The sequence below is a fragment of the Pezoporus occidentalis genome, unplaced genomic scaffold, assembly GCF_034315485.1.
Source record: "Pezoporus occidentalis ecotype Australia unplaced genomic scaffold, CSIRO_AGI_Poc_V1 ctg437, whole genome shotgun sequence".
NCBI lineage: Eukaryota > Metazoa > Chordata > Aves > Psittaciformes > Psittacidae > Pezoporus > Pezoporus occidentalis.
The window spans coordinates 70,958-98,906 of record NW_026915766.1 but is presented as its reverse complement, the minus strand read 5'-3'; the positions used below and the strand labels follow the sequence as shown (position 1 = coordinate 98,906).

At 52.4% G+C, this 27,949-nt stretch overlaps 2 protein-coding genes across 7 annotated transcripts; one reads left to right on the top strand and one right to left on the bottom strand.

The window, feature by feature from the left end:
• Positions 1–26: 26 nt before the first annotated feature.
• On the bottom strand, positions 27–21,235 carry CDIP1 (cell death inducing p53 target 1). Of its 6 annotated transcripts, none has more exons than XM_062634718.1 (6): positions 21,170–21,235; positions 3,166–3,264; positions 2,551–2,664; positions 2,017–2,163; positions 1,497–1,761; positions 27–1,388 (listed from the first exon to the last, which is right to left on the bottom strand). In XM_062634718.1, exons 3-6 carry the CDS (start codon positions 2,633–2,635, stop codon positions 1,277–1,279), a joined length of 609 nt encoding a protein of 202 aa, XP_062490702.1. In that variant the 5' UTR covers positions 2,636–2,664; positions 3,166–3,264; positions 21,170–21,235; the 3' UTR covers positions 27–1,276. The 6 variants fall into 6 exon arrangements, with proteins under 6 accessions (XP_062490702.1, XP_062490708.1, XP_062490703.1 ...); XM_062634724.1 differs by having other exon boundaries at positions 2,551–2,649; XM_062634719.1 differs by having other exon boundaries at positions 21,166–21,226.
• On the top strand, positions 20,744–27,307 carry CUNH16orf96 (chromosome unknown C16orf96 homolog). The gene is made up of 13 exons (XM_062634707.1): positions 20,744–20,869; positions 20,979–21,854; positions 23,161–23,265; positions 23,569–23,649; positions 24,129–24,185; positions 25,074–25,184; positions 25,356–25,520; positions 25,746–25,861; positions 26,085–26,147; positions 26,237–26,326; positions 26,417–26,519; positions 26,653–27,010; positions 27,148–27,307. Exons 1-13 carry the CDS (start codon positions 20,744–20,746, stop codon positions 27,228–27,230), a joined length of 2,334 nt encoding a protein of 777 aa, XP_062490691.1. The 3' UTR covers positions 27,231–27,307.
• The last annotated feature ends 642 nt before the right edge of the window (positions 27,308–27,949 follow it).

The window sequence follows — 27,949 nt, the reverse complement described above, 5'->3', positions numbered from 1 at the left end:
GGGGAGAAGAAAGATGCACAGGAGAATTGAGGGTCTGTTATTTATTTATGTAAAAACACAAACTAGTGCCACAGTTCCACCTTTGAGCAAAGGGCAGCTGCCTGTGCAGGCCCAGCTGTGAATGCAGACCTATGGACTGAGACCCCTGTTTTGCTCCAGGGGCTGTGGTCTCTGGCTGCCCTGGCTGTGGGGCCTGGGGAGGGAGGAGCTGCCACAGAGGCCGAAAACACTCCTGGCTCCCCTTGCCCTCATCTGTCACAGTGCTGCAGGCAGCTCCTGTCACTGCCTGCTTGCCCCCTTCTTCAGCCCCTTTCACGTGTGCTAAAACTAAACCCCTACACCCACATGCGATGAGGAACCCCAGCAGGTGTGTTGGTGGCAGGACGGGTGGTGCAGGGTGCACGCCCAACAGCCCCGGCTGGGCTCAGGCCGTGGCTCTGCTGCAGCGCTGCGAGCCAGCAGGGCCTGGTACCAACCTAATCTCCAGCGCTCGGCAGGCAGGGGCATGGCGGGGGCAGTTGTCACTAACAGTGGGCAGGGGGTTCAGAGGCTGCCAGGGGCTTTCCCGCACCAAAAGAGCGGCAGCAGGGGCACATGCAGCTGGAGCAGCACTGCAGTGATTGCTGGGCTGCTCAGGCAGGACGGAGGTGCTGATCAAGGGTGCAGTGCTGCTGCCACGTGTCCTCACACACACTATGCCTTGAAGGTGGCTCTGCCTACGGGCTACATGCTGTCCTGGCTGGAGAAGGCCATGACCCACACTGAAACCTGGCACGTGTGGTGCTGCCCTGTCTCCGTGCCACGACCCAACCCCTTCCTAAAAGTGCTTCCCCTGTGCGTGCTGTGGGCTGCTTGAGTCCCCTCTCCCCTCCTGGCAACACCTGCCCCTGCCTGCAACAGCTCCCTCCCATCACATACCCCCTGCACTTTGGGGGACCCAGGGGTAGGTGCCTCCAGCAGCTGCTGCTCCAGGCAAGAGGGGCCTCACTGGCACCCCTCTCCTGGGAGCATGAGGGGGGTGCAGAGCAATGCCCCATACACAGCATCTGGGGCCCGCATCCACCTTCCCTGTGCACCCGCGTGACCAATCCAACCGTTCACAGCGAGGACCAGAGGCTGGGAAGACAGTCGCAGCTCTGAGCTGGGGGGAGCCAGGGATACACACACACACACACCACCGGAGAGTTAAGCAAAGGAGTGTTGCACGCATGGAGACGAGGACGGCAGCGGGAGAGGGGTCAGTGTCATTCCAGTGGCTCGGGCTCCTGGGGTGCTGTTAGCACATGCGCTTGTACGTGTAGATGTAGGCCTTACAATTGGGACATGTGTGTGTCACATCCTTGAAGTCATCGAACAGGCAGGGGATCAGGCAGCAGCAGAGATCACACCTGGAGCACAGCAAGAGGCAGAGTGCGGTGAGCTGAGGCACCCAGAGACAGCCCATGTGTACCCCTGCCCTGACCCTCTGCCACTGCAGCTCTGCTTCCAGCACCTACCCAACAAAGCAGCACAAGAAGCCGAGAAGGAAGCTCATGAGCCCGATCTCGTAGGTGATCTTGGTGGTGATGGCTTGCTGGCAGTGGGGACACACGGTCTGCACCGGGGTGCCCTGGAAGATCTCACCCTGCAGCACTGTCACGGTGGTGGCAGTCCCTGATGGGACCAGCACTGTGGCTGTGTGGCCGCCAGAAGAGGGGTAGTGGCCTGGGGTGGGGTAGTAGCCCATGGAGGGGTGAGGGCCTGGCGGGGGGTAGTAACCTGCTGCAATGAGAAACATGCACAGGTGAGCGTCTTTGTGCATGGCAGGAGAGGCCATAGCCTCACTGGGGGCCACCTGGCTGCCACACCAGGTATGGACTTGGGGCCAACCCTGCCCAAGCCACCTACCTGAGGAGCCCCTCTGCAAGCCCCAACCCCCATTGTGTCCGCCCCACCCTGCTCCCTGGGAGCCACATGCTTCTGGGGGGTTCCTGCCCATCACCACCCCCTGCTTCACACAACCCCTTAAGGACTTACCTGGTGGCACATAGGGTCCAGAGGGGTCTGTGGGCATGTGGGGGGGTATGAACCCTGGATGCGAGGGTGGCTCATATGGTGGGGGCCCAAATTCAGGAGGAGGAATGGGAACCCCCTGGGGTTGTCCCACAACTGGAGGGGTGCCATCTGAAAGGAAACAGAGTCAGCAGCTAGGGCAGGAGGCTGCAGAGCTGATGGTGGTTCAGCTGAGTGGTCTGGGGGTTGGCCCCAGCGCGGAAGTTGGGGAACACAATATGGGATGGGGAGCACCCCCTGGGCCTCATCTTCTGGGCCACAGGAAGCCCAAATTCACCCCATAGCAGCGAGCAGAGCCAGGTTCTGAGCAGGGAGTGCTTCTGGCTGCTGCCACTGCCCCTGGGCCCTCCCACCTTCCCCAGAGGGTGGCACGGAGACAGGAGTCCGGTATCCCACCATGCTCCCCAGCAGAGCGGAGCACACTGTGAGTCAGAGCTGCAAGTGGCCATGCCCAGGGAAACCTGCCCAGTGCCCAGCAGTGCTACCCAGCGCCTGTACCTGCCGCGGGGGGGGGGCCGTGCTTCTCTTCTATCAGTGGCGCCGAGGGGCCTCCCGGGTAGGGCGGTGGAGGGTCACTGGACATGGCTCAGGGTGGCCCTGCAAGGACAGTGCCTTTAGAAGAGACACCAGCACCTGGCTGCGCACAGACACCTGCCCAGAGCTGTGTGGTGCTTGGGGAAGGAGGCGACAGGTAACAGAAGGGTCTGGGGCTGGCGCCACCACTGCACTGGCCTCCACACCCACCCCGGGCAAGAACAAGGCCACAGCCCCAAAGTTGGACAGGCTTTGGCACAGGAAGTGAATCCAAAGCATGTGGCTGCACGGTCCACATGCCCAGCAGTACTGGGATGGAGCTGTTCTGCCAAGCGCTGCAGCTGCAGCGTTATGGTGCTGCAGATGGGTGAGAGCTGCTCCCAGCCCCTCCAGCTCCACCATCAGTGACAGGCAGCGTTGCACTCTGAGGGGATGGAGAGACGGCCTGGGCCTGAGGCACAAACTCTGAGGTGGGGGGTGGCAAACCCAGAGGGCATCTCCAAATACTGTCATTGAGTGAGTTAAGGTAAGAACATCTTTTAGAGCTGGAGACCTTATTTTATATGGGGTAAAATTTACCTGTCCTCTTCCTTGCTGCAAGGAGCTCCGAGGCCTCGACAGAGCTGAGAACAATTCTGATGAGCAGTGGAGTCCGGTCGCTGGCTTGACCCACCAGATCTGTGTGAAAAGAGACAGCAAGAGAGTTACAGAAACGGAGAGGAGCCACTGCTGCCGTACTGCCTGGGCTGGCATGCCCAACCATCAGCATGGCGAGAGCAGGAACCTCCCCATGTGTGCCCCCACTTTGGCACACATGAGGCTATGAGTCCTTGGCATGTGGAAAAGCGCCTCCAACGTGCTTTGAAACATGATTTCCCTGTTTACTCTGGCTCAGTTATATCTGGTAGGACATAACTAAATTGGGAAATACAAAGGAGAGCTGTTCACTCAGTGCTTGGGAAGGCTGCCATTGGGCATGGGACACCGTGACATGGGAGCACTGCTAGGAGTTCCCCTTGCAGTCTGCACAGCTACTGGCATCCTCCATCCTTTGTCCCCGATAGGCCAGGAGAAAGGTGACCCTGCTTGTCCCATTCCCTTTGGTCTCCTGCTCTCGAGGCGGGTCCCTGTGCTGCCAGGAATGTGCTTTCTCAGCCAGTCCCTCTCCAGCAGATCCCGGCTGAGCAGGGAAATTGCACCCAGGCTACAACCAGCCTGAAAAAATCCCATGGGCACAACCAGGGTGACTCTGGACCCCAAGAGATGCCCAAAGCAGGCGCTGCTGCCACATTATCCCCAAGGCATTAGCAGCAAGGCTGCCCTGCTGCCCTGGCAAGGCACGAACAGTGGTTTGAGAGAACTTGGGGCTGAGGGGTGCCGGAGCAGGGCCGAGCTGGGGTCACTGCTTAGGGAGGAAGAGACACCAAGGGTCCTTTTGGCCTGATGCCACATGCTGGACAACCTGCCTGGAGCATGCTGACCTCCACGGCATGGCACAAGCCTCCACAGGCATCAGAACAGGCAGCGAGGGCTGCCTCAGCCCTGCTGGCAGTGTGAAGGGAAGATCCATCCCTGCCTGACCTGTCTGGCATTGAATTCATTCCTGTTATTCTAGCTCATGCTCCCTGCGTCCAAGCAACCTCCTGCAAGGTGGCAGGAAAACTTATCAGGTCTTAAGTCTGTGGAGGAGCACCACTACCCACTGCTGACCACAGGCCAGCATCACTACCCACAGCTGATCACGGGGAGCATCACTACCCATTGCTGATCACAGGGGAGCACCACTACCCATTGCTGATCATGGGGAGCACCACTACCCATTGCTGATCACAGAGGAGCACCACTACCCATTGCTGATCACAGGGGAGCACCACTACCCATTGCTGATCATGGGGAGCACCACTACCCATTGCTGATCACAGGGGAGCACCACTACCCATTGCTGATCATGGGGAGCATCACTACCCACTGCTGATCACGGGGAGCACCACTACCCATTGCTGATCATGGGGAGCACCACTACCCATTGCTGACCACGGGCCAGCATCACTACCCACTGCTGATCACAGGGAGCATCACTACCCATTGCTGATCATGGGGCAGCATCACTACCCACTGCTGATCACAGGGAGCACCACTGCCTGTCACCGATCATGTAACTGATCCCCCCAGGAGCTGAGCAAAGCCCCAGAGGCACAGGGTCTCCCCAGGATGTCTGTGTTTACTAATATTTCTGCTCAGATGTCTGAAGTGGTGTGTGGCAGACAAACAAACAGCTTCAAAGGGCAATACCAGGGCAGATGGGGATCATTTTCCTCTGTCTCTGTTCAGTTTCTTCCTTAAAGGCCAGGGGAAGGAGAACCAGCCCATGCAGTGGGAACAGCAGAGCTGCCACAGCAGAGAACGCTTCCAGGAGGAGAAAAGCACCTGAAGTGCAGGACACTGCAAAGCCCTCCTTCTCCTTCAGTGACCTACAAAGCTACAAATTGGGCTGTACTCTTTTTAGCTTCACTGGGGATGTAACGAAAAGGAGGACTTATTATTCTGGAAGTAGCCAGCCAACCCACCCTGCACACGCTGGAGCCTCACACCTTCCCGTCCCCATGCCTGCAGGGCTCCTGCATGAGCCCAGCCCCAGTGGAGCCCCCCCCGAGTCCTAACCTGGGGACACCAGGAGCTTCCCTTGCCCTCGCAGGGCAGCTGAGCCCACAGCTTTTCTGAGGTACCACATCTCATCCCCCTGCCTGCTCAGATGCTGACCTCCCAGTAAGGTAACATCTTCCAGCACTCCCTGGCCTGACTCCTCTCATCACCAAAGCAGCTGACCAGAAACAGGAGACAAGGAGAGCAAGAGGCAACCCCACCCACAGCTCCAGATGAAGCAACAGCCCCAGCTGAGCCAGCAATTAATCCTGCCACCCTGACCAGCAGGAAACGGTGACCACAAGGGTGACAGTCAATGGGTCTCAGAGCTATGTGTGCACTGGGATGGAGGAAGCTGCAGAGCTGTTCTGGTCATACTTGGCAGACTCAGCCACTCTTAATGCAATATTCTGCTTATTAAGAGAGCAAGATGCTGGCTGTGTGCCCTTCCCAGCAGAGAAAGCAAGCCTGTTGCTTTTAAGCCTCTTAGAAGCTGTTTCTCCTGAGCTCTATCTTAATGTAAGAAGCACAAAACCTGTCTCAGCCCATTTCTTCACACAGCTTTCCCCTGGGTCAGCACTGGGCTGGAGCTACCCCAGAACATCACTCACAGGCAGTATCCCCTCTCAAAAGCAATGTGGCCAAAGCAAAGCAACACAGGCTGAGTCAGCAGCACCACTATGGAGAGGCAGCTTCCCTGAGTAGCACCCAGAAGAGCCAGGAGCCTGGAGCATTTCCCTTCGGCTGAAGCACGTTGTTGGTACCTGGGCACAGGCAGGAGAGATGGGAAGATCCAGCCACTGAACAAAAATACAGCACTGTTTTGCATCAAAAATACAGCAGTACTTTGTATCAAAACATGACCCCCAGAAGCACATAACAAGGATTCTCCCTGCTGGTCATTTCTGGTTTTACCTAGCTTTTGCCAAAGATGACTTATTTTGCTCCTTCTGTCTTGCAAGAGAAACAGGATTTCTCCTGCCCACAGCACTGCCATAGAGAGACAGAATTGGAGGCCACACTTTGCCCCAGCATCTCCAGCCCAATAAGCCACTCTGTCCCACACTAACCAGACTAGTCCACTAAAGCTGAACCACCACTGCCTTTCTGTGTCATGAAAACAGCTTAGATAGAGCTAGATGTTCTTACATGGGAAAAAACATTCCCAAATGCTGCAGAAACTGCCTCTGCAGTAGGGCTTATTGGAATAATGATGCTTATAGATCAGCTGAACACCTAGGGGGGAAATAAAAGCTTTCCAAATAATCTTGGCCAAGTTTATTGTGTTTAAGTTCAAGGTCTGACGGAATCACCAATGTCCAGTGCAGGTTCTTTGGGAGCAAGGACCTATTGCAAGATTGTAAGACTCAAAAGGAGCTGGTTGAAAATGCACGTCCTTCCTGTGCCTACCATCCCCAGTTCTAGTTATTTAGAGATCAATACCCCAAAACCCATGGCTCCCATTACTGACACATCCAAAACTGGTGACCACACAGATCTCCCAGCTGCTTATAGCAGCGATGAGAGGAGCTGCTGTGTTAGGGTCCAGTGTTCCCTGCTGGCTGTATTTCCCTCTGCGACATCCCTGTGGAAACAGTTTGAGATTCAAACATGGCAAGGGAAAAGGCCTGCCCATCCACACAGGTATGGTGGGCTCCAGCTGTGAAAAACAATGGAATTGTGGAGTGCAGTGTGATCATGGACCATAGCACCACCAGAATAGGTCCTGACTAAACACATAAAATAGATATAATGCCAAGAAGAGGCCAGTCACAGACAATTCCTGCACTGCCTGGAGACACGAAGATTTGATGTGTTAACACCATTCTCCCTGGGCAGCAGTCATGTGCACTTCAGGCTGCTTCTTGGAAATCACCAAGAGTGAGATGAACCTGGGAAGGACAGAGCAGGCAGATCACTGGCAAGCATTAACTCACATGCAACCTGACAGTGCAGTGCTGGCCCTGGTGCAGCCCTGAGTCAGCCTCAGCGCAGCTGAGATCCACTCCCATGAGCAGAAACACTGTCTGCGTGGTCCCTGTGCCTCCTTTGGCCACTGGAGACTCAAGATTTGGCTTTGTTTTGCCTCTGTGAGCACTGGTTCCAGCCACTGAGGCAATAAGCAACGTTTGTTTACACTCAACCATGTTCGGTGATGTTGGCACTTCAAAAGCTGCTACTGCACATTTCTGGAGCTCTTCCTCCACAGAAAATAACTTCCAATATTTAGAAGAGGAAAAAACACACTAAAATTACATGAATAATAAGAGAAAAGGATGTGACCACTTTCAGCTTTGTTGTACATCAAAAAGACACAAATTTCAGCTTCCAGGCTTTAAAAGCAAAGTCAAGAGTTCTAAAAAAAACTGGGGCCCCTCACTAAGGCCAGTCTTCTTCCTCTTAAAAAAGGGACAGCATTGTAGGCACTACCACTCCAATCTTCCCAGCCTCAAGAAAGCCCACCTGTGTGCCACAGGCTTCTATCTGGTCCAGAAAGAGGGAAATACCAAGACTAGAAAGACAGACAAATATGCTGAGTATGAACACAAAAGGCAGGTCAGATACTGGCAAAACATCAGCCTGTTATCCTTTAAAGGGCTTTTAGGGGTAGCAAGAAGACACTGAATAGAGCAGGGTCAGATGAGAGGTGGTCAAAGCCATACCCTGACCATGCAATGCTCTCCTTCACAACAGATTTCTGGGCAGCATCTCCAGAGCCTAGCCTGGGTGGGCTCTGCAGTGTGTTCTGCATTACCCCTGTGCCACAGCACAGGCCAGGAGTGCTGCCCTCCCCGTGCACAGGCCCATTGCACGCTCCCACACAGCTTGTGGGGATGTGGCTCAGCTCCCACTGCTCCTGAGAGCACCACACACAATCCACAGCACACAGCCCTTACCTTGAACGGAAAGACAGCAAAAATCCCTGCTGAAAAGCAGTGTCAGTGGTTAATTCTGGCTGGGTTTATGTGGAACAAAGGAAAAAAAAAAGAGATGTTTTCCCTGCAAGCAAGCCAAACTTCCCCCTCAGCCTTGCCTCTTCCCATGCGCATTTGCTGCCTCCAGCCCGCACACCACCTCCTCAGAGCCCGGAGGGAAGCAATAAGCAGCAGACAGTGCTGCAGCCTCCTTTACAAAGAGGATGTCCTGGCAATCCTTGACCAGGCATCACTACCCCTCCTTTACCCCGCTGTTAACCCTAGCAGCACCTTCTCATCATCCTGATCCTGGGCAAGACAGAAAGAGGGCGCATGCCTGCAGCACACTGGCGGAAAGCGCAGAGGGAAGCCCAAATTAAGGACTAACGGGAAGGTCTGTTCTTTTTCTAAGCTGCATCTCCCGAAGGAGAAACCCTGAGCCTCCAGCAGCACTGCCAGGGAGCGCAAACCCACTGTGCAGGAGCAGCCAGGCTGCTGCAGAAGGGCACATTGCTCCCACACTTCTGCACTCACATTTCAGCTGCAGAAATCAGCCACTTCCCGGAGGGTCAGCCTCTTCCTTTGATGTGACGGACAGCTCTGCTGGCAAAGCAGGGCAGGAGTCGTCCTTTAACACAAAGGATTGCTGGAGGAGAAGGTTATTCACTGTTCAATCTAGCTACATCAGATGACCAAAGCTTCCTGCTCTGCCGTACAGCACGTGAATCTCTGGAAGAGCATCCCCGCTGCAGTCCTCTACCTTGGGACCTCGGATATGCCATTTGACCTTCTCTGTGCCACTGTCACCCAGCAGGCTAATCAGCTACAAGCAGCTTCCTCCCTGGAAGCCAGGTGCTGTGTCCCAAGCAAGATTTCTCCAGGCATTAAATCCAAGGCACAATCAGATAATCTCCATGACACAGAGGAGACTGAGCAGAAGCTCCACACTTCCTTACATTGAAGTTAGTCAATGCTCCGTAGCTCACCTCTGATGACACCCCTTAACAGACATTTAAGCACGAGTTAGGAAGCAAGTATGGGCAGAATGACTCCCCTGTCAGTCCCTCCCACTCCCAACATTTGAGTTTTAGAGAGGCAGCCTGGAGTCTCCCCATGGACCACTTCAATTCCTTTATAGCTCATTGGCTCGCTGAGCTCTGCCACTGACGGTAAGTGGCAAGTTCTGCTCCTCAGTTACCTCCACACAAAAGTGTCTCCTGCTGTCAGTTTGCTGCCTGCTCATTTCAATGGCACCTCCAGCTCTCACACAGAGAAGATGAATATAGGATGATTACCCACTGCCCCCCACAGCACAACTCAGGATTTGACAGAAATCCTTCCCAAAACTATGCTAAAAATATTTTATTCCTTTATGCACTCATATTTTTCATTACTCCCTCATTCTACAGATTTTTTTGAGAAAAAGTCAAACAATAATACAGCTATATCATTGCTGAATCAAACTGAGTAGATGTATGACTTCCACTAAATAACACAGTAAGCTCAAAGGGAGGGAGAAATTACAGTCATAGAGGATCAGCACTTTTGTGGAGCCGTATGTCAATGTCAGAATTAATCAGAGCCCAAGAGCCTATTCAGAATTCCCTTGCAGATTTTGCAACACAATGAAATAATTTTGAATATGCTGGTAGTGATTCCAGATCCATTTTCCTTCCAAGGGATGTACAAAACACAGTACTAATGTTCTCTTATCCGAGCCATAGCACCAGCTTGCTATAGGAACAGCTCCAGACTCAGTCATAGAATCATAGAATCATAGAATTCAATATTAGCATTTTCTACCCCCACAGATACCCCTACCTTGGTGCCAGAGAAGCTGCTGACATTTAGATTTTACAGGCACAGTGTCGTCTTTTTTTTTTTTTTTTCTGAGGACTAAGACAAGTGCTCTCTATCACTCAATTTCAGTTAAGGCCAAAGCTCACTCTGTGTGAAGAAGCATGGTTTGGGGCTAAGCAGGAGTGAGTGTGTAAGGTCTGAGATCTCTGAGTCCTATCGCCAACAAAGAGGAGCCATGCATGTCCAGAGACACGCACTGGAGGAACTCCTCCATGCTGAGGCCACTCGTTATTGCACTTGCCTTGTTCGTCCCATGGCATGACCAGACCTTCCCATTTCCAGCCCAGGACCTCTCTTTTAGGGTGGCCCAGGGCCCTGCCAGTGTGGGGCTCACTCGTCCCATGGCAGTTTGACAGGAGGAGGGCACCTGCACCCCCTGCTCCCAAGCTCAGCTCATCTGCCCTGCTCAGAGACAGATGACCATGTCCCAGGTACAGAGGGGAAATCCCCTGGGTTAATCAACAGCCACTGACTGTGCCCAGCACTGGGTCATGTCCAACAGCAGCACAGGGACTCTGAGGGAGCCCTGGGATGCACCCTGAGTCACACACAGCTCTTGCCTGTCCCATTTCTCCCTCCAGTTTCAGCCAGACATGCTTAGTCTGTGCTGACTTCCTGGTACAGGGAAGTCATTTTTACTCCAAAGCATTTCATGACTAGTTTCAGTAAGCAGTACCCATTTTCTGCCAACTCCTGCATAACCCCTTCCCCAAAACTGCTGCTGTCTGCTGAACAAAGCCACATTAACGAGCTGCTACATCTCTGTCCCTTGGATCCTGCCAAAAGCTGCTTCCCCATGAGCCTTATTTGTCAATACTGCTTGCTGGAAGGCAATGCACAGCAGTCCTACCAGGGGAGACTATGCAGGCATGCAAAGCCAGGGATGTCACTGGCCTGGTTCACTTTAATGTTGATTCGGAGAAAACTCCAGGAACAAACTTGCCAACAAAGTTTTCAAGCTGAGAAGCAGGTATTCTTTATTGCGGCACTGGGAGACACAGGGGACAGCTCCTCCTAACATGTGTCCCCGTATTGCGACACAAGCTGTCCTTACATTGATTGATTGATGGCTTGGCTTCATGAGTGAAGATTTGGGAAGGGCTTTAACCATGCTTACTACAAGCACAATGACCAAGGGCATGTGGGATATCCAAATCTGGTTGGAAAAAAAGGCTGCTTAGGCAATCAGGAAGTGTCCGACCACAACTGTCAACTCCTGAGCTAACTCAAGCTACCCATGCGCTGGTCTGCCCACATGCAGTGTTGGATCTGCAGCTTCCCATGCACCTTGTCACCTACCGTTTCAACCCTCGCCCATCCATACAGACAAGTGAGAGTGAGCCCTTCCAGCCTGTGCAGTGGATTTTTTAGGTGAAGCACAGCTTGTGCAGAACTGGCCCCACCCTTTAAACCTAAGGTTTAACTGCCACGGCCTAGTTAGCTAGGACAGTGACCGCAAAGTCCACAGGTCGTAGGTTTTGTAAGTGTCCTTCTCTTTGATGGAAGACCATACAAGGCTAGACAAGCTCCATCAGCCCGGGTTTGAAGATAGGAGTTTTCCTTCTCCTTGTCCTTATATAGTCTCTGGGCATACATACATATTCATGAGGCTATGTATGGATTACATAATTTTCCAGAAAGTTCCCCACATGCGTACAGAATTGTGGTGGTGGTCTCTGAGGGTCGTTTACTTCTCCCAACAATCTTCATCACTTCTGGCCGCCTTTGGAGCACGCGCAGTAGATGCTTATACCAGCTTCATTGGTTCATTAGCACCAGAGACATAATAATCCTCCTATCCTCATACTTACCAGTTAGTTTAACTGTAGCCCATCCTGGACACCTGCCATTCCCAGATACTCCTTATCCCTGTGTCCTGTTCTTCTAGACTTTTTTCTTAAAACTGTGTCAACTGTAACGATTTATCTTGTACAAAAATTCTCAGTATGTTCTGTAGCTGTAGTCTATTTTTTTTTCTGTGTATCATGCACCTCAGTAATTTTCCATTGCTACTGTTACAAAGCCATCAAACTTAACATTACTTGAAACTGATTCTAAAGGTTTATATATTCCATTTTGTAATTTTGTGCTCCCCCTTGTCTCAACGTAAGCAGAACCGACAAGAGCACTGACCAAGACACGAATGAGCTAGCCAAATTCAGGAAGATCTGCAGTCAGGCCAACAGAGCTGTGAAAACAAGGGTGAAGGAAGAGAGATTATGTCCTCTTACCTTTCAGACACAGCTCCAGGCACCAGCTTAGTTTTGGCACATGTGGGTATCACCAGATTCTGTACCAATTCCAGAACCATGGACACAGCAAGCGGAAGACCTCTTGCTGAAAATCTAGACCCAGCAGCTGGATTCAAGGCATTCCTAATACACAGCAATACACCTCCTCAAGTCCCTGTTCTAAGATTTTCTCTGCCTTTAAAGGAACACTCCACTGGTTTACTGTGACGCTAAAAGCAGTGCTGATCAGAGGGTCCTGAGTGACCAGTCCTGAAGCTGGGCCATTGCTCTCACAGCTGGGGAATGAGCCTGCTGAAAATTCAAGCACATAACACTAAGTTACCTCAGGGCAGGTAAACAGCTCAGCTCTCTGGAGGACTCAGGCCTGAAATCCTCTCCAGAGCCTGATGAAGACACAGCAGCTCCCACCACTGCAACACCAAGCTGAGAACTGTTTGCTCTCTCATCAGAATAGCCCAGCAGCCAGCTCAAACCTGAGCTCCCACTGTGCTAATGCATCCTGAATTGTGGCACCCAAGAGGGAGTCTGAAAGGCTAAAATAACAGCACTAAAATAGAACAATTATTATTTTAGTACTTTAGTACTAAATAGTACTATTAGTATTTTAGTACTAAAAGTACTAAAATAACAGCACCTGTAGCTTGAAGCCACAAACTTTTGGGGAACCTCCATTCCTAAAACACCAATATGCTCCAGAGGATGTCTCTGTGGAAGACCTACAACAAACCCAGGGGAAGAGTAGATATTTAACAGCAGTGGAAGTAGTCTCCAGTCCCAGCTTCAGTCTCTTCTTCAAAGACTACGTTAAGATTCTGGAAAAGCTGCATGGTCACAGCAGAGCAGGTGGGAGGGCAAGGTAAGACTTCAGCACATACCCACACCTCCTGCGAGCACTTCCTTGTATACCATAAAGCAGAATAAAGGCATTAAGTTAACTAGAAGACAACTGAACACAACTTCAAGAAAAGGCCAGCACACACACACTAGCAGAAGGTATTTATCCAGTGGTCAGTTAAAAACTCAAGCCCAAAGGAGTCAGCGGTAGAATGGAAATCCCACCGTGACTGCCTTCCTTCATTCTGTGTTCCAGTCTTTGTCCTCCTCCCCTCCAACACAAGCCTCCAGCTCCCCTATTGGGTGTTAGGTGATTGGGACCCCCGAGGACCTCAGAAGCATCCCAGGTTGAAGAAACACTACAGCAGGGATACAGCTTTAGTCCATGATTTCCTCACAAAATTAAGCTGCTCTGAATCCCAGGGGCTCCTTTCCCTCTCTTAAAAGGGTGGCCTGATTCTTATTTGGAGACACAATCAATAAAAGTCAACAGGCTGCTTTTAATCCATCAGCAGCCAGAAATCTAATCTCAAGTTAACAGCACTACCCCAAACACAGCTATCGCATCTCCCATTTAAGTTACCTTCTGTGGGCACCAGCAGGCATGGATTTTACAGCTGCAGTGAGCAGGGCTGCCTACAGCACAGCCACTAATTTATTCTCAGAAAGGCTAATTTAATCCAGCAGTGAATGTTCTCAAAGCTTCCTCACACAGAAAGCTTTTCTCTTGGTTGGCTTAACAACAATACAGCATATCCAAAAACGTGGAGGGATGCTAAAGAAGAACACTACCCTTGTGTTTTGAGTCCTCTAGTACTTTTGGCTGAGAATTTTTTCTTGGTAACCAGACTTTGAGAAAACATTGAGTGCCTCTGGTGCTTTTAAAATGCCAACTGAATTTTCAAGGCAAAGTATACAACAGTTCAGGCTACCTCCAACTTGCATACAACTGTGTCTTGACAGAAAGAGCTGTGCTCTTAATAAAACTAAAACCCGTCAAAGACTGTTTTGTATCAGACACAATGTTCACTTCTAACCAAGCATCTGCCTAGCAGGAGTGGCAGCCAGCACGCCTGGTTCACAGTGTACTACCTGCTGCTGGAAGGGGACCTTCCCCAGCTCACCCTACAGAGCAACAAACTCCAGAAAAAATCACAAAGTTCTCTGTGTTATGAAGCTGTGTAACTGCATCATGAAGCACTTCAGAGACAGTACCCTTCAGATTTCCAACCTCTGCCATCCATGGGAGCAATAATTAAGCAATTGGAAAGCTTTTTTATTATTATTTTAAATTCTAGTTTGTACTTTCCCCTCACCTGTGAAAGTGAGCAGAGGCAGCATCCAAAGTCACACTTAGCCATGTGAACCAGAGTGCTCTGCCCATTAGCTCCTCAATGAGAGTCACTGTGTCACCTGTGTCATGTGGACATGGCATGAAGAAGTGGTCCTCACCTGGACCTACACCTTGCAAACTAGATCACTGGAGAGCCAAGCACAGCCCCTTGGAATTAGAGGAGCTAAAACAAGGAGGTTTTAAGCTTTACAATAGACGTAGCCATAGCAGTCTAACCATCCACACTCATGGGAGTGCTGTCAAAGAAAAGCTGGTGCTGTGCAAGGATTGCAGCCCGGATCATGCCTGAGAGAGCTCCTTTGGTACAAGAGCAAGAACATCCCAGATGGCATCCAGCAATTTAGGCTGATTCAGAAATCTGGGAACAAGTTAAAGATCAGAGGGAAGCAGAGCATTAAGACAGGCCAGAGGAGGAAAAAGAAAAGCAAAACAAAACAACACTCGCCTTGTTCCTATCTGTCAGGAACTGCTGTCCCAAGAATAGCCTATTCAGAAACCAGGAAACTCAGAGAGCAGCAGGGAAGGGCTGAGTCATGGCCATCTGAAAAAAAAAAACCAACACAACAAAACAACCCAGAGAGAGAGAGAACATGGACAGCAGCTGTTCTGCATTCTGGAGGTACCAGCAAGTCAACCCAGAACATACTAGCCAGTCGTAAAAGCTCTGCAGGCACATGGTGCAGCCATAAAAAGCAGTTGACCCTCCCTCTGCTCCTGGGAGGCAAATATAGCCCTGGTTGAATCAGGCTAAATTGGTGGTGCTTTCCAGACAGGGAAGCACCTCTATGCCCTGATCTTTGCCTTTATTTGTTCCTCTACAACATTAGCATCCCAATATCACAAAGACTTCCAAGCTGGGCAAATGCTTTCTATAAGGGAAAGTGTGGTTCATTTCAAGGATGCCACTAGCAGAGGGTGAGGAGCTGTTTCCCTTACCCACTGGAAGTGCACAAGGTAAAGTACAACTTGGACAGGTTTCCTACAACAGCCAAGGAGAACACAAGCACTCCCACCTCGCCCCCAGCCTCAGCGCTGCCTGTCTCACCCCCATTAAGGCCAGGCTGTGGTTAAGTTTTGCCCCTCATGTCACAATCTGTGTTCTGTGACCTAAATGAAATCAATTTTACGATTATTCTTGCTGGGGCAATAATCTTACTCACTCACCCATAATCTAAAAGATTATACCTTCTTTCCAGCTGTGGGAGGAAGCACAAGGTATTTCTGAGCAATGAGGGCTTATTTTCAATACAGTTCCTCAGCGACTCCTTACAAAGTGTATCTTTTCAACCAAATAACTGTGCTTCAAAACATGTTTGGAAAAAAATCCCTTTCGATTCATTTTATCTTGCACTATGAGATACTGTCAGATTAAAGATGCCAAGGTAAGAAGCAGAAAGACCGTCGGAGTCCATCCCTGCAGGGAGCAGGCTGACCATGCCCGCCATCGCCAGACTCTGGCAGATAACCTGTGCTCGCTTGTGACTGCGCCTCATCCACCACGACTTGTCTCAATAAAAGATTCAATTGTCAAATGACGTAAGTCAGGGCTTCCTGTGTAAGGATACTTTCACCAGATACCATTGTGGGACATCAGTGATCACAAAACAGTAGTGGCTGAGATCTGGAGCGAGGCAGGAAGTACACTATTGTCTACACATGTAGCCCAATAGCAAGGGAGAGCAAGCCTCTCTGTTTTCCCTTTTTACATCTGCAAAGTCCTATTAGGGAGTAGGCTGTATTTTTGAGCAGTATAAACCAGGGGGGAAGCTCAGAGAGCCTGACGTACCCCTCTGCAGTGGTTAAAGAGCCTCTCCCTGCTGCCTGCACAGGTCCCCACGTCTCCCACTGCCCATCCCAGGCAGGGCAGGGGAATGCGTCCTGCTGAGAAGGCAGCTCCTGCAGACCTAACCTCAGCTCTGGGACTTGCTGGGATAACTGCAATGCTTTCACACATAGACCCAGCCTTTGCACTAGCTGCCAAAATGGAGCTGAGGGAAACTGTCCCAAAGCAAACAGGCTCTCGTGGCTCAAATTGCAAGGGGATAAAAAAAAGATGAAATATAGCTAGAGCATGGGATGTGCATGGGATGTGCACATCATAGTAAGATGTGACAGATGGAATTTATGATTGTAAGATGGAATGCAAGATGAAACAGTGTAAACTTAAAAAGCTAGAATGCTCCTTCCAAAAGCACATCTTCCAAAACTGTTCATAGGTAATCAGCCTGTTAGGGCAAGGTAGGGAAGATTTTCTTCCTAAATGAAGAGACTGGGTATCAAAGGGTTGGGGACATACACCATAGGGAATGTGCCTGCACACTGGTTCAGGGCAGAAGGAGCACCATCTCAGCACAAATGTTTTAACTTAAATTCTCCTAATCCACAAGAGAACTGGGTATTATTCCATTTTCTTATGTATAAAGGAGGCAAAGGAAACATAACTACTACTAATGCAGAATTATTTTACTAATCACAATAGGTAACAAAGAAATACATTACTTAAGTGGAGGGAAAGCCCCAGCTCACTTCATTCTCTGATCCTCCTGGGTTTCATCATGTGAAGTTGAACACACAGAGCCAGCAGCTGTTCTTCTCAATTCCTAAGATGCTATTTACATCTCCATCTTTTGGGGCTATTTCTTGTATTTTCTTTTGCTAAATTCACCTGGTTAAAGATAACTGCACTAACGTGTGGCCCCATTCAGGGGATGCAAGGCATGAAGCAGTTTCCTTCCTACTGCCATTCTTTACCTAGATCTGGGACCAGCACGGGCCTCTCAAATAGTCCTTTCCACCACAACAAATTTTAGACTGCAGCCATGAAGTACCTCTGAGTAAACAAGCCCAAAGCAAAACTGTAACAGCCACCAAGAGTTTCCTTGAGTGTTTCATGCCAGAAAGAAAGCCTGTGTCCCCCCCACCCCACTTCAGAAACATTATACTGCTGAGGAAATAGATTGTTATTTCCTACGGCACCTATGCTAATTGTGTTCCCTTTGATGAGAGGAGGAGGTATGTCCTTTGCAGAGCCTGTAAAGATCTAACACTGCTGATGAAAATTGCACTGCTGCTCTCCACTTGCAGGATGAATGCCGAGTGCTGATTGGGAACAATAGGAAAATAGCAAGGTGAGTATCACATCCCAAGGCAGAAGTTGCTCATCGTGTGTTTTTTTTGAAGGAAAAAGAAGGTACATACACATCTGTGTCCACAAATGTTTGCACTCAGATACCTTGTTCTAAATCTTCAGGAGAGTCGGTTTCAGGCTAGAGTACTTTGCCCACATAACAGTTGCAGAATCAGGTCCTGGAAGAAAATCCAGCCAAAACCCTCCAACAATTTGCAGAACAACTTAAGTTGCCACTGCCAACCATGACTTTTACTGCATCGGAGAGAAGGGAAAAGTACTGCATAGTTAGAATCTTTCCTTTTAGAACACCACTGACTGCTGCTAAGAGCCATGAGGCATATCAGCATCTATTTGTTGTTTTCCAACTCTCTTGTCCTCCCTGTTTTCAGCAGCTTTGCCTGTATCAGTCTGGGAGAACACCATCTTCTCATCACAGTTTAATGAGAAGTCGGCATATCTGCCTAGAAACTTGACGGTATATTCTATCTTTGTTATTATTTTAACCTCCATATTATGCAAATACCATTGCTTCCTTGCTTAACCTTGCAGCCACCAATCTTTTCCTTGGCTTAGTGCAAAGCTGAGTAAATGTGAGCCTGCACACTGGAAAACTACCACACGTACAGAGCCCTGGTAATAGCAGCAAAAGCGATGCACAGCCCCAGTGCAGATCCTAGCAAAGAACTCTATTAAAGAGAGTTAAAGAAAAGTAGCTTTTCTCAGTCTAGGATATGCTCTCATAATTAAAGCAATTTTAAGAAATCAAATGTATGACTCTACAATGGTACCACAAACAGACATAGAACACCAAATTTCATACTTCTCTTTACCCATAAGGAAAAAAATAGCCTTGGATAAGAGCAGATACTAGAAGTCTGTGTATCTCCTTCCAAACCCACTCATCCTCATACTGGAAGATCTTTGCATCACCACATCCTTTAAATAAGAGTATATATCTGATAAATTCACATTGAATAGGGGGAAAAAGGTAATATTTTACATAATAAAGTTGTTTTCATCCTTTCTCTTGCTATGTTAGTGAGTAACACTGGCAAAAGGAACACTTCTGCAGATGATAATGGACCAAGTGACCAGTGTCACTTGGTGTCCAATGTGCCAAAGACCCAAAACTCCCTGAAACACGTACAGTGTGGGAGCTGTGGACAGCATGACCCCTGGCTGAATGCCCTTCAGCTACAGGAGTGCATTAGCTGTGCTTTATCCAGAAGGAAAGCAGTGGCTACGCTTTGCATCACTGTGTGATTTCTCACGCACAGAAAGTATGGCTGATTAGGAAGTGAGCTTCAAAGCCATGCACTGACAAGGCACTGACAGAGACACCCTCCCTTCTCTCATAACAGCAGCTCCAACCAGAATAAAAACATGAGGAAGTGAATTTCAGGTGCAGGACCTGTAGAGGAAACACAACAAGAAATTCGGCACAGTCATCCATCTGCTTAGGAAGGGCTCAGGTTCTGAAAGAGAAACTCCCTCTCCGTTAATTGTCCCAGTCACACCCATTGCAAGATCTGTTGGTACTCAGCATACAAACATGCACATCCCCTCTCCCATCACCTCCCTGAGCAGACATAGCACCCATACCACAGCAGCTGGGGAGGACTGAGCACATTTGCTCCACGTGGCATCACTCCGGACATCTGGGGACATTGCTCCATCACCCTACCCTTGCTACAGCCTCATCCCCCATTTGTACCCAAGCCATGCCACTAGACAGCCTCACATCAGTTCCTAAAGTCCTCATTTCCCTAGCTCTAAGCAGGAATTCCTTCCTCACATAATGCCTAGAGAGAACAGCACAGCTATATCACTAAATGCTCCCAGGGATTTCCTGGGGCACACGGACATCGCTACAACATTTAGACAGAGAAAACTTTGGGAAAGGGAAGTTTTCAGCCTGTGCTTTCCACACTGACCCGAGCTCCTTTAGTTCCTAAAAATGAATGAATGACATACTATGGTTATATGCTACACTACATAATACTCATTCTAGTTCCCCCTATTGCCTATTCCAAACACACTCTCTGGAAAGCAGAAAGGAAAACCCCATTTCAAGCACAGTTTGAAAGGGAACAAACAGTAGGCTATGTTGCATATTCACAAAGCGTTTCTCAGCTAGTTCTACATTCAGCCCAAACCCCCTATAATTACCATTTAAAACAGCTCTACTTAAAATCATTGTGCCTGACCTACTCAACCACCTGATGTTTCAGGCTCAGCCAGGAACATGACAACTGCCAGTCCCCTCACCAGTTCTCATCAGTGCAAGCACATCTCCGAGCAGCTTTTCCAGCAACACCTCAGACCAAGGGGCACCCACCTAGGCTTGCAGTGACTTGGAGAAGTTTAACCTTGAGCATGACTCCTGCAGATGATCCAGAGGAGGTTGGCATGGCTGTGTCCATCCCAGCCTGCCTGTTTCCTGTTCCCCTGCACAGACCTGGAGCTCTTCCTGGCGTCCCAAACCCCATCCTTCCATTTAGCAGCAGTCACAAACCACTGTGCTCTTCATAAATTAAGGGTGCTGCCTTAACAGCTCCTATGCTTTTGCCTCTCCAGTCCCCTGGGGAGGCAGAACCTAGGTCTCACCACTCTAATGGTTCAAGACCTCCCAGGCTCTCACTAACATTTATTCACTGGTATTTGTTGTGCTGCAGTTCCCATTAGCTGAATGAGCTCTCCTCTTTTAACAGGATTCATACTGCCACTGTGCTGATGGGCAATACCCTGCCCATCATCATAATTTCTCTTCCTGCTTGTCAACACACCCAAGCTGCTTCCATCTCCTCTAAAACGGGCTCATCATTCCTGATCACTTAACGGGCAGTTCCAGCCCAAGTTCATCTCTCCCCAGCAGGGATGACTGCAAACACACGCACTTGTACCTAGGCCTGGCTCCCTCTTCCCGGTGATCTGTCACGGTAACGGGTCCTCTTTGCTTCTCTCATAGCGGTGCCCTGCAGGCAGCTCTCCACCGTCCCCTCCACAAGCTGGCACGACCGCGGCCGGGCTGGAGCGCTCTCCTTACAGCTGAAAGCCTTTTCCCAAGTACACGACCTCACTTTCCATCCGATTGAATTTCACCCCGCGCCCGCTACTCCAGCCCTCCAGCACACCCGAGCCTCCCGTCCCAACCTTTCCCGCACTGCTGATGGTACAAACTGAAGCTCTGTCTGGTTTTGGTCGCACGCTGCGGCACTTTGTGGCCGCTGCGGACAACGGCAAAGCCCAGTCCAAGTCCAGGGCCTGCCTCCCTGGCCCGTACCTCTCCTCCGCAGCAAGCGCTGCAGGCACACAGAGAACAGAGACCTTCCCTGCCTGGAGCCGCGCTGTCCTTCCTCAGCGCGTTAACCGGACACTGATTTCCATCCCTCTCTCTGTCTCAGCGGCGGACGGTGCAGGGCTCCTGCGTGTGTCCTCTCCGTGCCCAGTGTCCCCACGCTCCAGCCGGCCCCGCTATCACAAGGCCGCCGCGGCCTACCCGGGCCTGGGGGCACGGAGCCCACAGCCTCCCTCGCCCGACCCCACCGCCCCCCGGGGCCCGACCCCCACTACGGCCTGGCGGGGACGCACCTACCAGCTGCCGCCTCCCAGCTGCTGCTCCGGCACCCACAGGCTCCGGGGCGGGGCGGGGCGAGGCGGGGCGGGGCGGGGCGAGGCGAGGCGGGCAGCGGGCGGTGCCGGGGCGGATTGGGGCCGTGCTGAACCCGCCGCGGGCCGGGGCTTGTTTCTCACGCGGGGCCGCTCGCGGCCGGGGCCGCAGCCTACAGCTACCAGCGGAGCGCGGCCTGCTCCCCTGCGCGAGGCCGCACCGGGCCAAGCCTGCTCCCAGAGCCAGGCCGCACCGGGACGGGGCCTGGTCCCGTCGTTCTCCCCCTGCCAGGCTGGCCCAGGACGGGGACAGAACGCCGGGGCCATCGCCAGGTAACGTCCTCCGTGACCTCATGCCGGGGATCCCACCAGCGGCCACGGCCCGAGGCCCCCCTCGGGCGACCGAAGGCAACATGACTCTCACCATCACGCTGGCGGACGTGGCCTCCAGCGTGACCAACGGCGGCAGCACTCAGGTCGGCAGGCTGTGTGTCCTCCTGCCCGGACCCCCGGAGCACATACAGCTACAGGAGGGTGGGCAGGACGAGGCGGGTCTCTATCAGCCGCCGCTGAGGCGCCCTGGCGGTACTCTGGGCACCGCAGGCCCTGCGGAGCAGCAAATGGCACAGATGAAGAGGAGAATAGAAGTGACTGAGGCGTCGATGACGAAGGTGAGAAGCCATCCTCAGGATGGTGCTCGGCCTCGGCAGGGCACCAGTCACGTTGACACATTGCTGCTGATGTCCTGCTGGTTGTGCCCTACAGCGTCACAGCACAGTGTGCCCGGTGGTTCTGGTCAGCATGGCATTCTGCCTTGCGCAGTGTCCTGTGTCCTACACAAGCACCCTGCCCTGCGTGGTGTCCTGACTTTGCCTTGTACTGCACTACCGGATAACACTGCTTAGGTGGCATCCTGCCCCACACAGTGACCTGCCCTGCGCTGTAACATGTCCATGTCATGAAAACACGCTGACTCAGGATCAGGAAGCCTGGCAAAGCGTGCTCCAGTGGCCCCAGGTTCACTATGGGTATTAATTAAAGAGCAGTGTTTTAACACAGCCACTGGGCAAAGGTGGTTTTGGTCACTTCTCACCTGCCCCTGGGTGTCCAGCATACTCACTCTGAGATTTAAGTCTGTTGGGTCCCATCCTGCCCTGGCAACTGTGCTTGGGGGGCTGCAGTAGCCCTAGGCTGTTCTTTCCTTTTCCCTTTCCGCTTTTCCTTTTCCTTTTTTCCTTTTCCCTTTTCCTTTTTTTCCTTTTCCCTTTCATTTTCCTTCCCCTTTTTTCCTTTTCCCCTTTCCTCTCTCCCCTGTGCCTTTTCCTTGCCTTGCCTTTATCCTTCCCTTCCATTCCTTTCCCTTCCACACAGTGAGTGTCTGAGCTGTGAGTGACAGCAGTGCTGCCTTGTAGACAGGCTTTTCCCACTCCAAGGCAGGATCCTGTGGGAGACATCGCCACTGCACAAGTTCAAGCTATTTGGCTGTTCAGGTTTAGGCTCTGAGTGGGGAACACAACATGTAACATCAATGCCATCTTCCTGGCTTGTGCCACACGTTTCAGTGCAAGGATGAGTTGTGCCCTGCTGTTGTCTTCATAGGCAGCATGTGGGGCTGGCCGACAGCAAACCTCTCTTTACTGCCTGTGAGACCTGGCAGCCCCTGTGCGGTTCCAACTCACATGTTGTGACCTTGGCTTAGAGCACAAGCACAGAGCAAAGGGAAAAGGCTGCAGCACTTAGCCAGAGTGAGGCACTGGCACTGAGGCACTCGTCCCCTTTGTACATCTTTCACTTCATTTTGGGGGGGCTCCACGGGCATGGCTATGGGATGGACAAATGGCTGATGCTGACAGCTCTATTTGGCCCAAGACATCCCCACGCTCCAGTCTTCACTGTGCACTGCTTAGCTTTCCATTGTTCTATGTCTCCCAGAGCCTGTAGGGACCCAGCATCACTGACCAAACCTGTGTTTCCCAGGTCATGGACATGCTGCAGGAGGTGCTCACCACCATCTGCTCCCTGAAAACCACCGTCGAAGGCTTCGAGGAAGAGCTACATCTCCTGAAGGACAATTTCCACAAGGTGCATGCACAGAGCTGGGACAGTTGCTGAAGAGCTCTCAGCAGAGGGGTTGGGCTCCCTGGGCACCTGCATGCATAATGAGGGTGCATGGAGTGACATGGATGAGGTCTGGAGCTCAAGCTCCCTCCCACCCTGAGGCCAGGCTGGGAGATGGGGGATCTGCCCTGGGGCCCAGAGGTTTCAGACAGACACTGCCTGAAGCCACGGCTGGGCACTGCCAGTCCCTGCCTATCCCTGCTGGTGGCTGATCCTCAACATTCCCAGCCCTTGGAGATGCTGAACCCGTGATGCCTCTGTTAACAGGCTAGTCTGGAAGAGATGCAAGAGCTGTCAGTGCAGCAGGACAAGTATAGCCACATCCTGCAGAGCATCCTGGACCAACTGGTGAGTGGGGGGAGCCCTGGCAGATGGGCTGGGAGCAGACATCTTTAGCACTATGTGCAGAGACTCAGCACCCAGACCCTGGGACTGTCCCTAGGCTGTCCAGGGCCAGGCTTTCACAAATCCTCATGGAAAATACCCTCAAGCCTCCCAGAAGCTTTCCTGGCTGCAGCAACCTGCCTGGGCAAACATCTGGCCCCACAGAGATTCTTCTGGCAGGGTCTATGTCATCTTCCCACCAGAGCAGAGACACCCATCTGCTGGTGCCCTGGTATCCTGGTCACCAACACTGCTTTTGTCCCTCCTGCAGTGCCAGGAGGATTTAACCATCTAGATTGAGGCCTTGGGAGGCATGTAGTGCTGGAGATGGGATGGCACTGGGGGTGGTGGCAAGGTTTGGAATCTGCCTCCCCATCCCAGGGGCTGCCCAGGCTCTCTCCTCCCAGAGCAGGGTGAAAAGCTGATTTCTCTCCTGTTTGCAGGTGGAGGTGCGTCAGGAGCTGTGCCGGAGCTCTCTCTGCAGAATGCCCGCTGGTGAGGTGTGTGTTGGTTCCCAGATGCCAAGCTCCTTTGCTGGGGGCTGGCAGCACTCCTTGGCTCTGGAATTGCATGGGGCTCTTCTCTCTCCCCTAAACCTCATGGGCTGTTTCATTTCAGAAGCCCTCCAGCTGGGAGCTCAGTCCTGAAGCCTCACAGGAGCTGGGCCAAGAAGCCTCATGCAGGCTCAGCTGGATGCTGGAGCAGCATGAGACTGTGGAAACCCATGTCAGTCACCGTGAGAGCCAGCTCCAGCAACGTGGTGCGCACTGACATCCCCACCATGCTGGGCCACCATTCTGGGTTGTGCAGCCAGACCTTTGCCAGCACTGGTGGATGGCAGCACCATACTCAGCCATCTCATCTGGGTCCCCAAACCACTGCAGCCCCCCATCCTTCTGCCTCACTCCCAGCCACACTGGCATGGCTGGTGGGAACCAGCCTATGACATCCTAGTGCTGGCCAAATGCGGGTCCTGGCAACAGTGTTGGAGGGACTCCACAGCCATTAAACAACCTTGGGTTTGAGATGGTGGTGTGCTGGGGGCCTGCAGGATCCAGCACTGCTGAGAGCAAAGCTTTGGTATCTGTTTTCAGCAGAGTCTATGACCTTGGAGGACATTGCTGTCCGACTGGAAAAGGTGCTGAGTGAGATAAAACACCAGCAGGATGGAGCAGACAAGGTGCTCAGCTGCCCAGCCTGGAGTGGGGGGGACAGTGCCTGAGGACCTGGGAGCTGCAGCCCCACACCCTGCTTGCCAGGGACACACTGGGGCATCTCTCAGGATGCCCTCACTAACCACTCACTGGGGCCACCCATAAGCATCCTTACCTGACCCAGGTCCTGTATCCACCCTGTTTCTCACCGAGGGCCACATTTATCCTCCCCAGGGCCTGGATTTTGGCAGGGAGGTGCTGGGCCAGGTGAGACAACTGCAGAAGCAATGCACGAGGCTGCAGGAAGCTGCGGAGCGGCTGTGGGGTGACACCAAGGATACCCAGGTGAGCACTCGGTGGGTGGCTGGGGACATGTGGCAGTTGGTGGTGGATCACCCAGCCATGAGCATGGTGCTGCTGGAGCAGGGCTTGGGTGTTGTGAGTAAGCAAAGGCATGCAGGGATGGTGGCAGGGCTGGGGGCGTACAGGGGATTGCTGTCACCATGCCCTCCTCAGAAAGCAGACAAGGCTGCACTGAAGACCAAAGTGAGCCAGGAGGAGCTACAACATGCCATGGTCCAGCTGAGCGAGATGATGCAGGACCTGCTTCAGAGGATGTCCCAGATGGACCAGGACACACAGAATGCCCTAGAGAAGCTCCTTAATGAGATGGACTCCAAGGTAGAAGCATCACCCAGAGGGTGGTAGGGATAAAAGGATGCATCAGGCCAGGGAGCACATCCCTGTGTGGGGAGGGTGAGCTCTCAATCTACCAACACCAATAAATTATGATTCTTACGTCATGGCTGACCCTGTGTCCCAGTGTGTCCCCAGTGTCCCTCAGGGGCAGCAACATCCCTAGAAACAGGTCTTGTGTCCTAATGAGCTCCCCTGCCCTCCCTGCAGCTGGACCATGTGGCACTGGCTCCCCTACAGGCACAGCTGGAGCAGGTGAGAGGGCTCATCCAGCAATGCCTCTGCCAGGGACCCTGCAATGCCGGCCGTGCTGCCGGCTTCAAGAGGTGAGGGCTGCTGCGTCCCCTCCTATCCCACTCCATCCCATCCCTTGTCCCCTTCCATCGTCTCCTGCACTGCCCCAACCCCTCCCATGCTGTCCCATCTGCTGCTACTGTCCCATCCAGACACTCTGTGTCCCACCCTGGCAAGGGGTGCTGGCCACCCATGGGACCTCACGCCATCCCTGGGTTGTTGGCAGAGCACTGAACAGCTGTACCTGTGTTGCAGGCAGCTCTCTGGTCCAGCAAAGTGCATCTCCTGCAACAGACCCTTGGCCATGGCCCCAGCACCGTGAGTACTGTGCATCCCCCAGGACAGACCCCCCATGTGTGTCCACTAAAGACCACTGCCTGACTTGGCCTTCATGTCCTCACCTGCAGGCCCTTGGTGACCATCCGAAAGACCAGCCAGTTCCTCCAGCCCCAGCCAGCCAGCACCTCCAACTGCCTGGTACAGCAGCTGCCGGAGAGGTGAGGCTTGCCAGGCACCAGTGTCCCTCCTTCTCCCTTTGGGGTTCCTCTCCCTGGACAGGGAGCACCTACATTACCCTTCCTGACTAGGGCCAGCCAGCGCCCTGGAAGTTCTGCCAGGCCACTGTCCACCTCCACCTCCCTTATCACCGTCTGTCCCTGCAGACACCCAGCTGACTTAATCTGCAATAACGTAAGCTACTCATCCACGTTGTCCCTGTTCTCTAGAAACCCACTGAGTCCGCCTGTACTGGCATGGCAGGAGTGCTGCAGGCTGGGCACAGCCTCGGGGCACCTCCAACCTCATCAGCTGCTCTTCCCTCTAGAGAGAAGTGGATATTTTGGGCATCGATGGGGTCATCTACAAGGGCAGGCTAAACTCACCGGGTACCAATAGGACTGCCACCATGGGCAAGGACTTCCCATGTAGGGGATCAGCCCTGGGACAGCGCATGAGCTCTGGCCAGGCTGTGCAGTCACATGAACGTCCCACTGTCAGCACCTGGGACGGTGCTGTGCCAGTCTGTGGCAAAAGCATCAGCAGCCTCTCATCTCCCTGTGCTAGCAGTGTCTCTGCTTCTCACCTTGAAACAGTGAAGAACCCACAGGCCCGCACCCGGCATACCACAGAGAAGATGGTCCGCATCCCCAAGTATGGCAGCCACTATGTGTCCCCATACTCATGTGAGTGCCCATCCTGTGTGTCCCCTGGGCCACCAGCCCTGCTACATGGCCCCAGCCTGCTGCTGAAAGCTCCCTGAGAGGCTTCCAGGGGTGTTGCTGGGGGTGTCATGCCCCATGCAAGGCTTTCTGCTTTGCAGGTGCTGCCATGCAGATGAAGACAAGCTCTTCGGGGGGCCACTGGCAGACTGCCATGGGCAGCAGCAGGACTTCAGGTGTCTGAGCTGGGCAGGGGCTGTGAAATGGTATGGGGATCTGGGGAGTGGATGGGCAACACCAGGGACTCAGGGAATGGGTGTGGTGCCACACTGCCCTGGCAGCTGCTCTTTGGATGGCATAACACTGCAGACCATAAAGATGCTGGCTCCTCCGTTGCCTCTCCTGTGCAGTTCCTAGGCTAGTGGAGGCACATGAGATGTCCTTGGGCTTGGTGACCACAGCCAGATGCTTTTGGGATGTGCTATATGCCCATGAGCTCTCTCATCAGTCAGATGTCCAAGTGCATGGTGTGGGCGTGGGTTTTAGAGTCACAGAATGGTTTGAGTTGGAAGAGACCTTAAAGCTCATCTAGCTCTGTTCTAACCCTATGCCACAGACAGGGGCACTTTCCACTAGATCAGGTTGCTCAAAGCCTAATCCTATAGCTCCTGGTGGCGCTGGTCCACTCACAGGACTGAGGCACACAGATCCGGCACAGCCCCATGCAGGGAAGCTAACAAGGGCCAGCACCAGCTCCAGCCCAGGTGAAACCATCACTCCTACCATGTTTATTTTAGCAACAGAAATAAGAGATTGAAATTAATTACTGACTGGTGAGCACAGGGATGCAGCCTCATGAGGAGAGGGCTCAGCAGGGAGAGCAACTCCATGGGACTTGGCCCATCATCCAGTATACACGGAATAAGAGCCAGGTCACAGCAAGACACCCAGGATGACACGCAG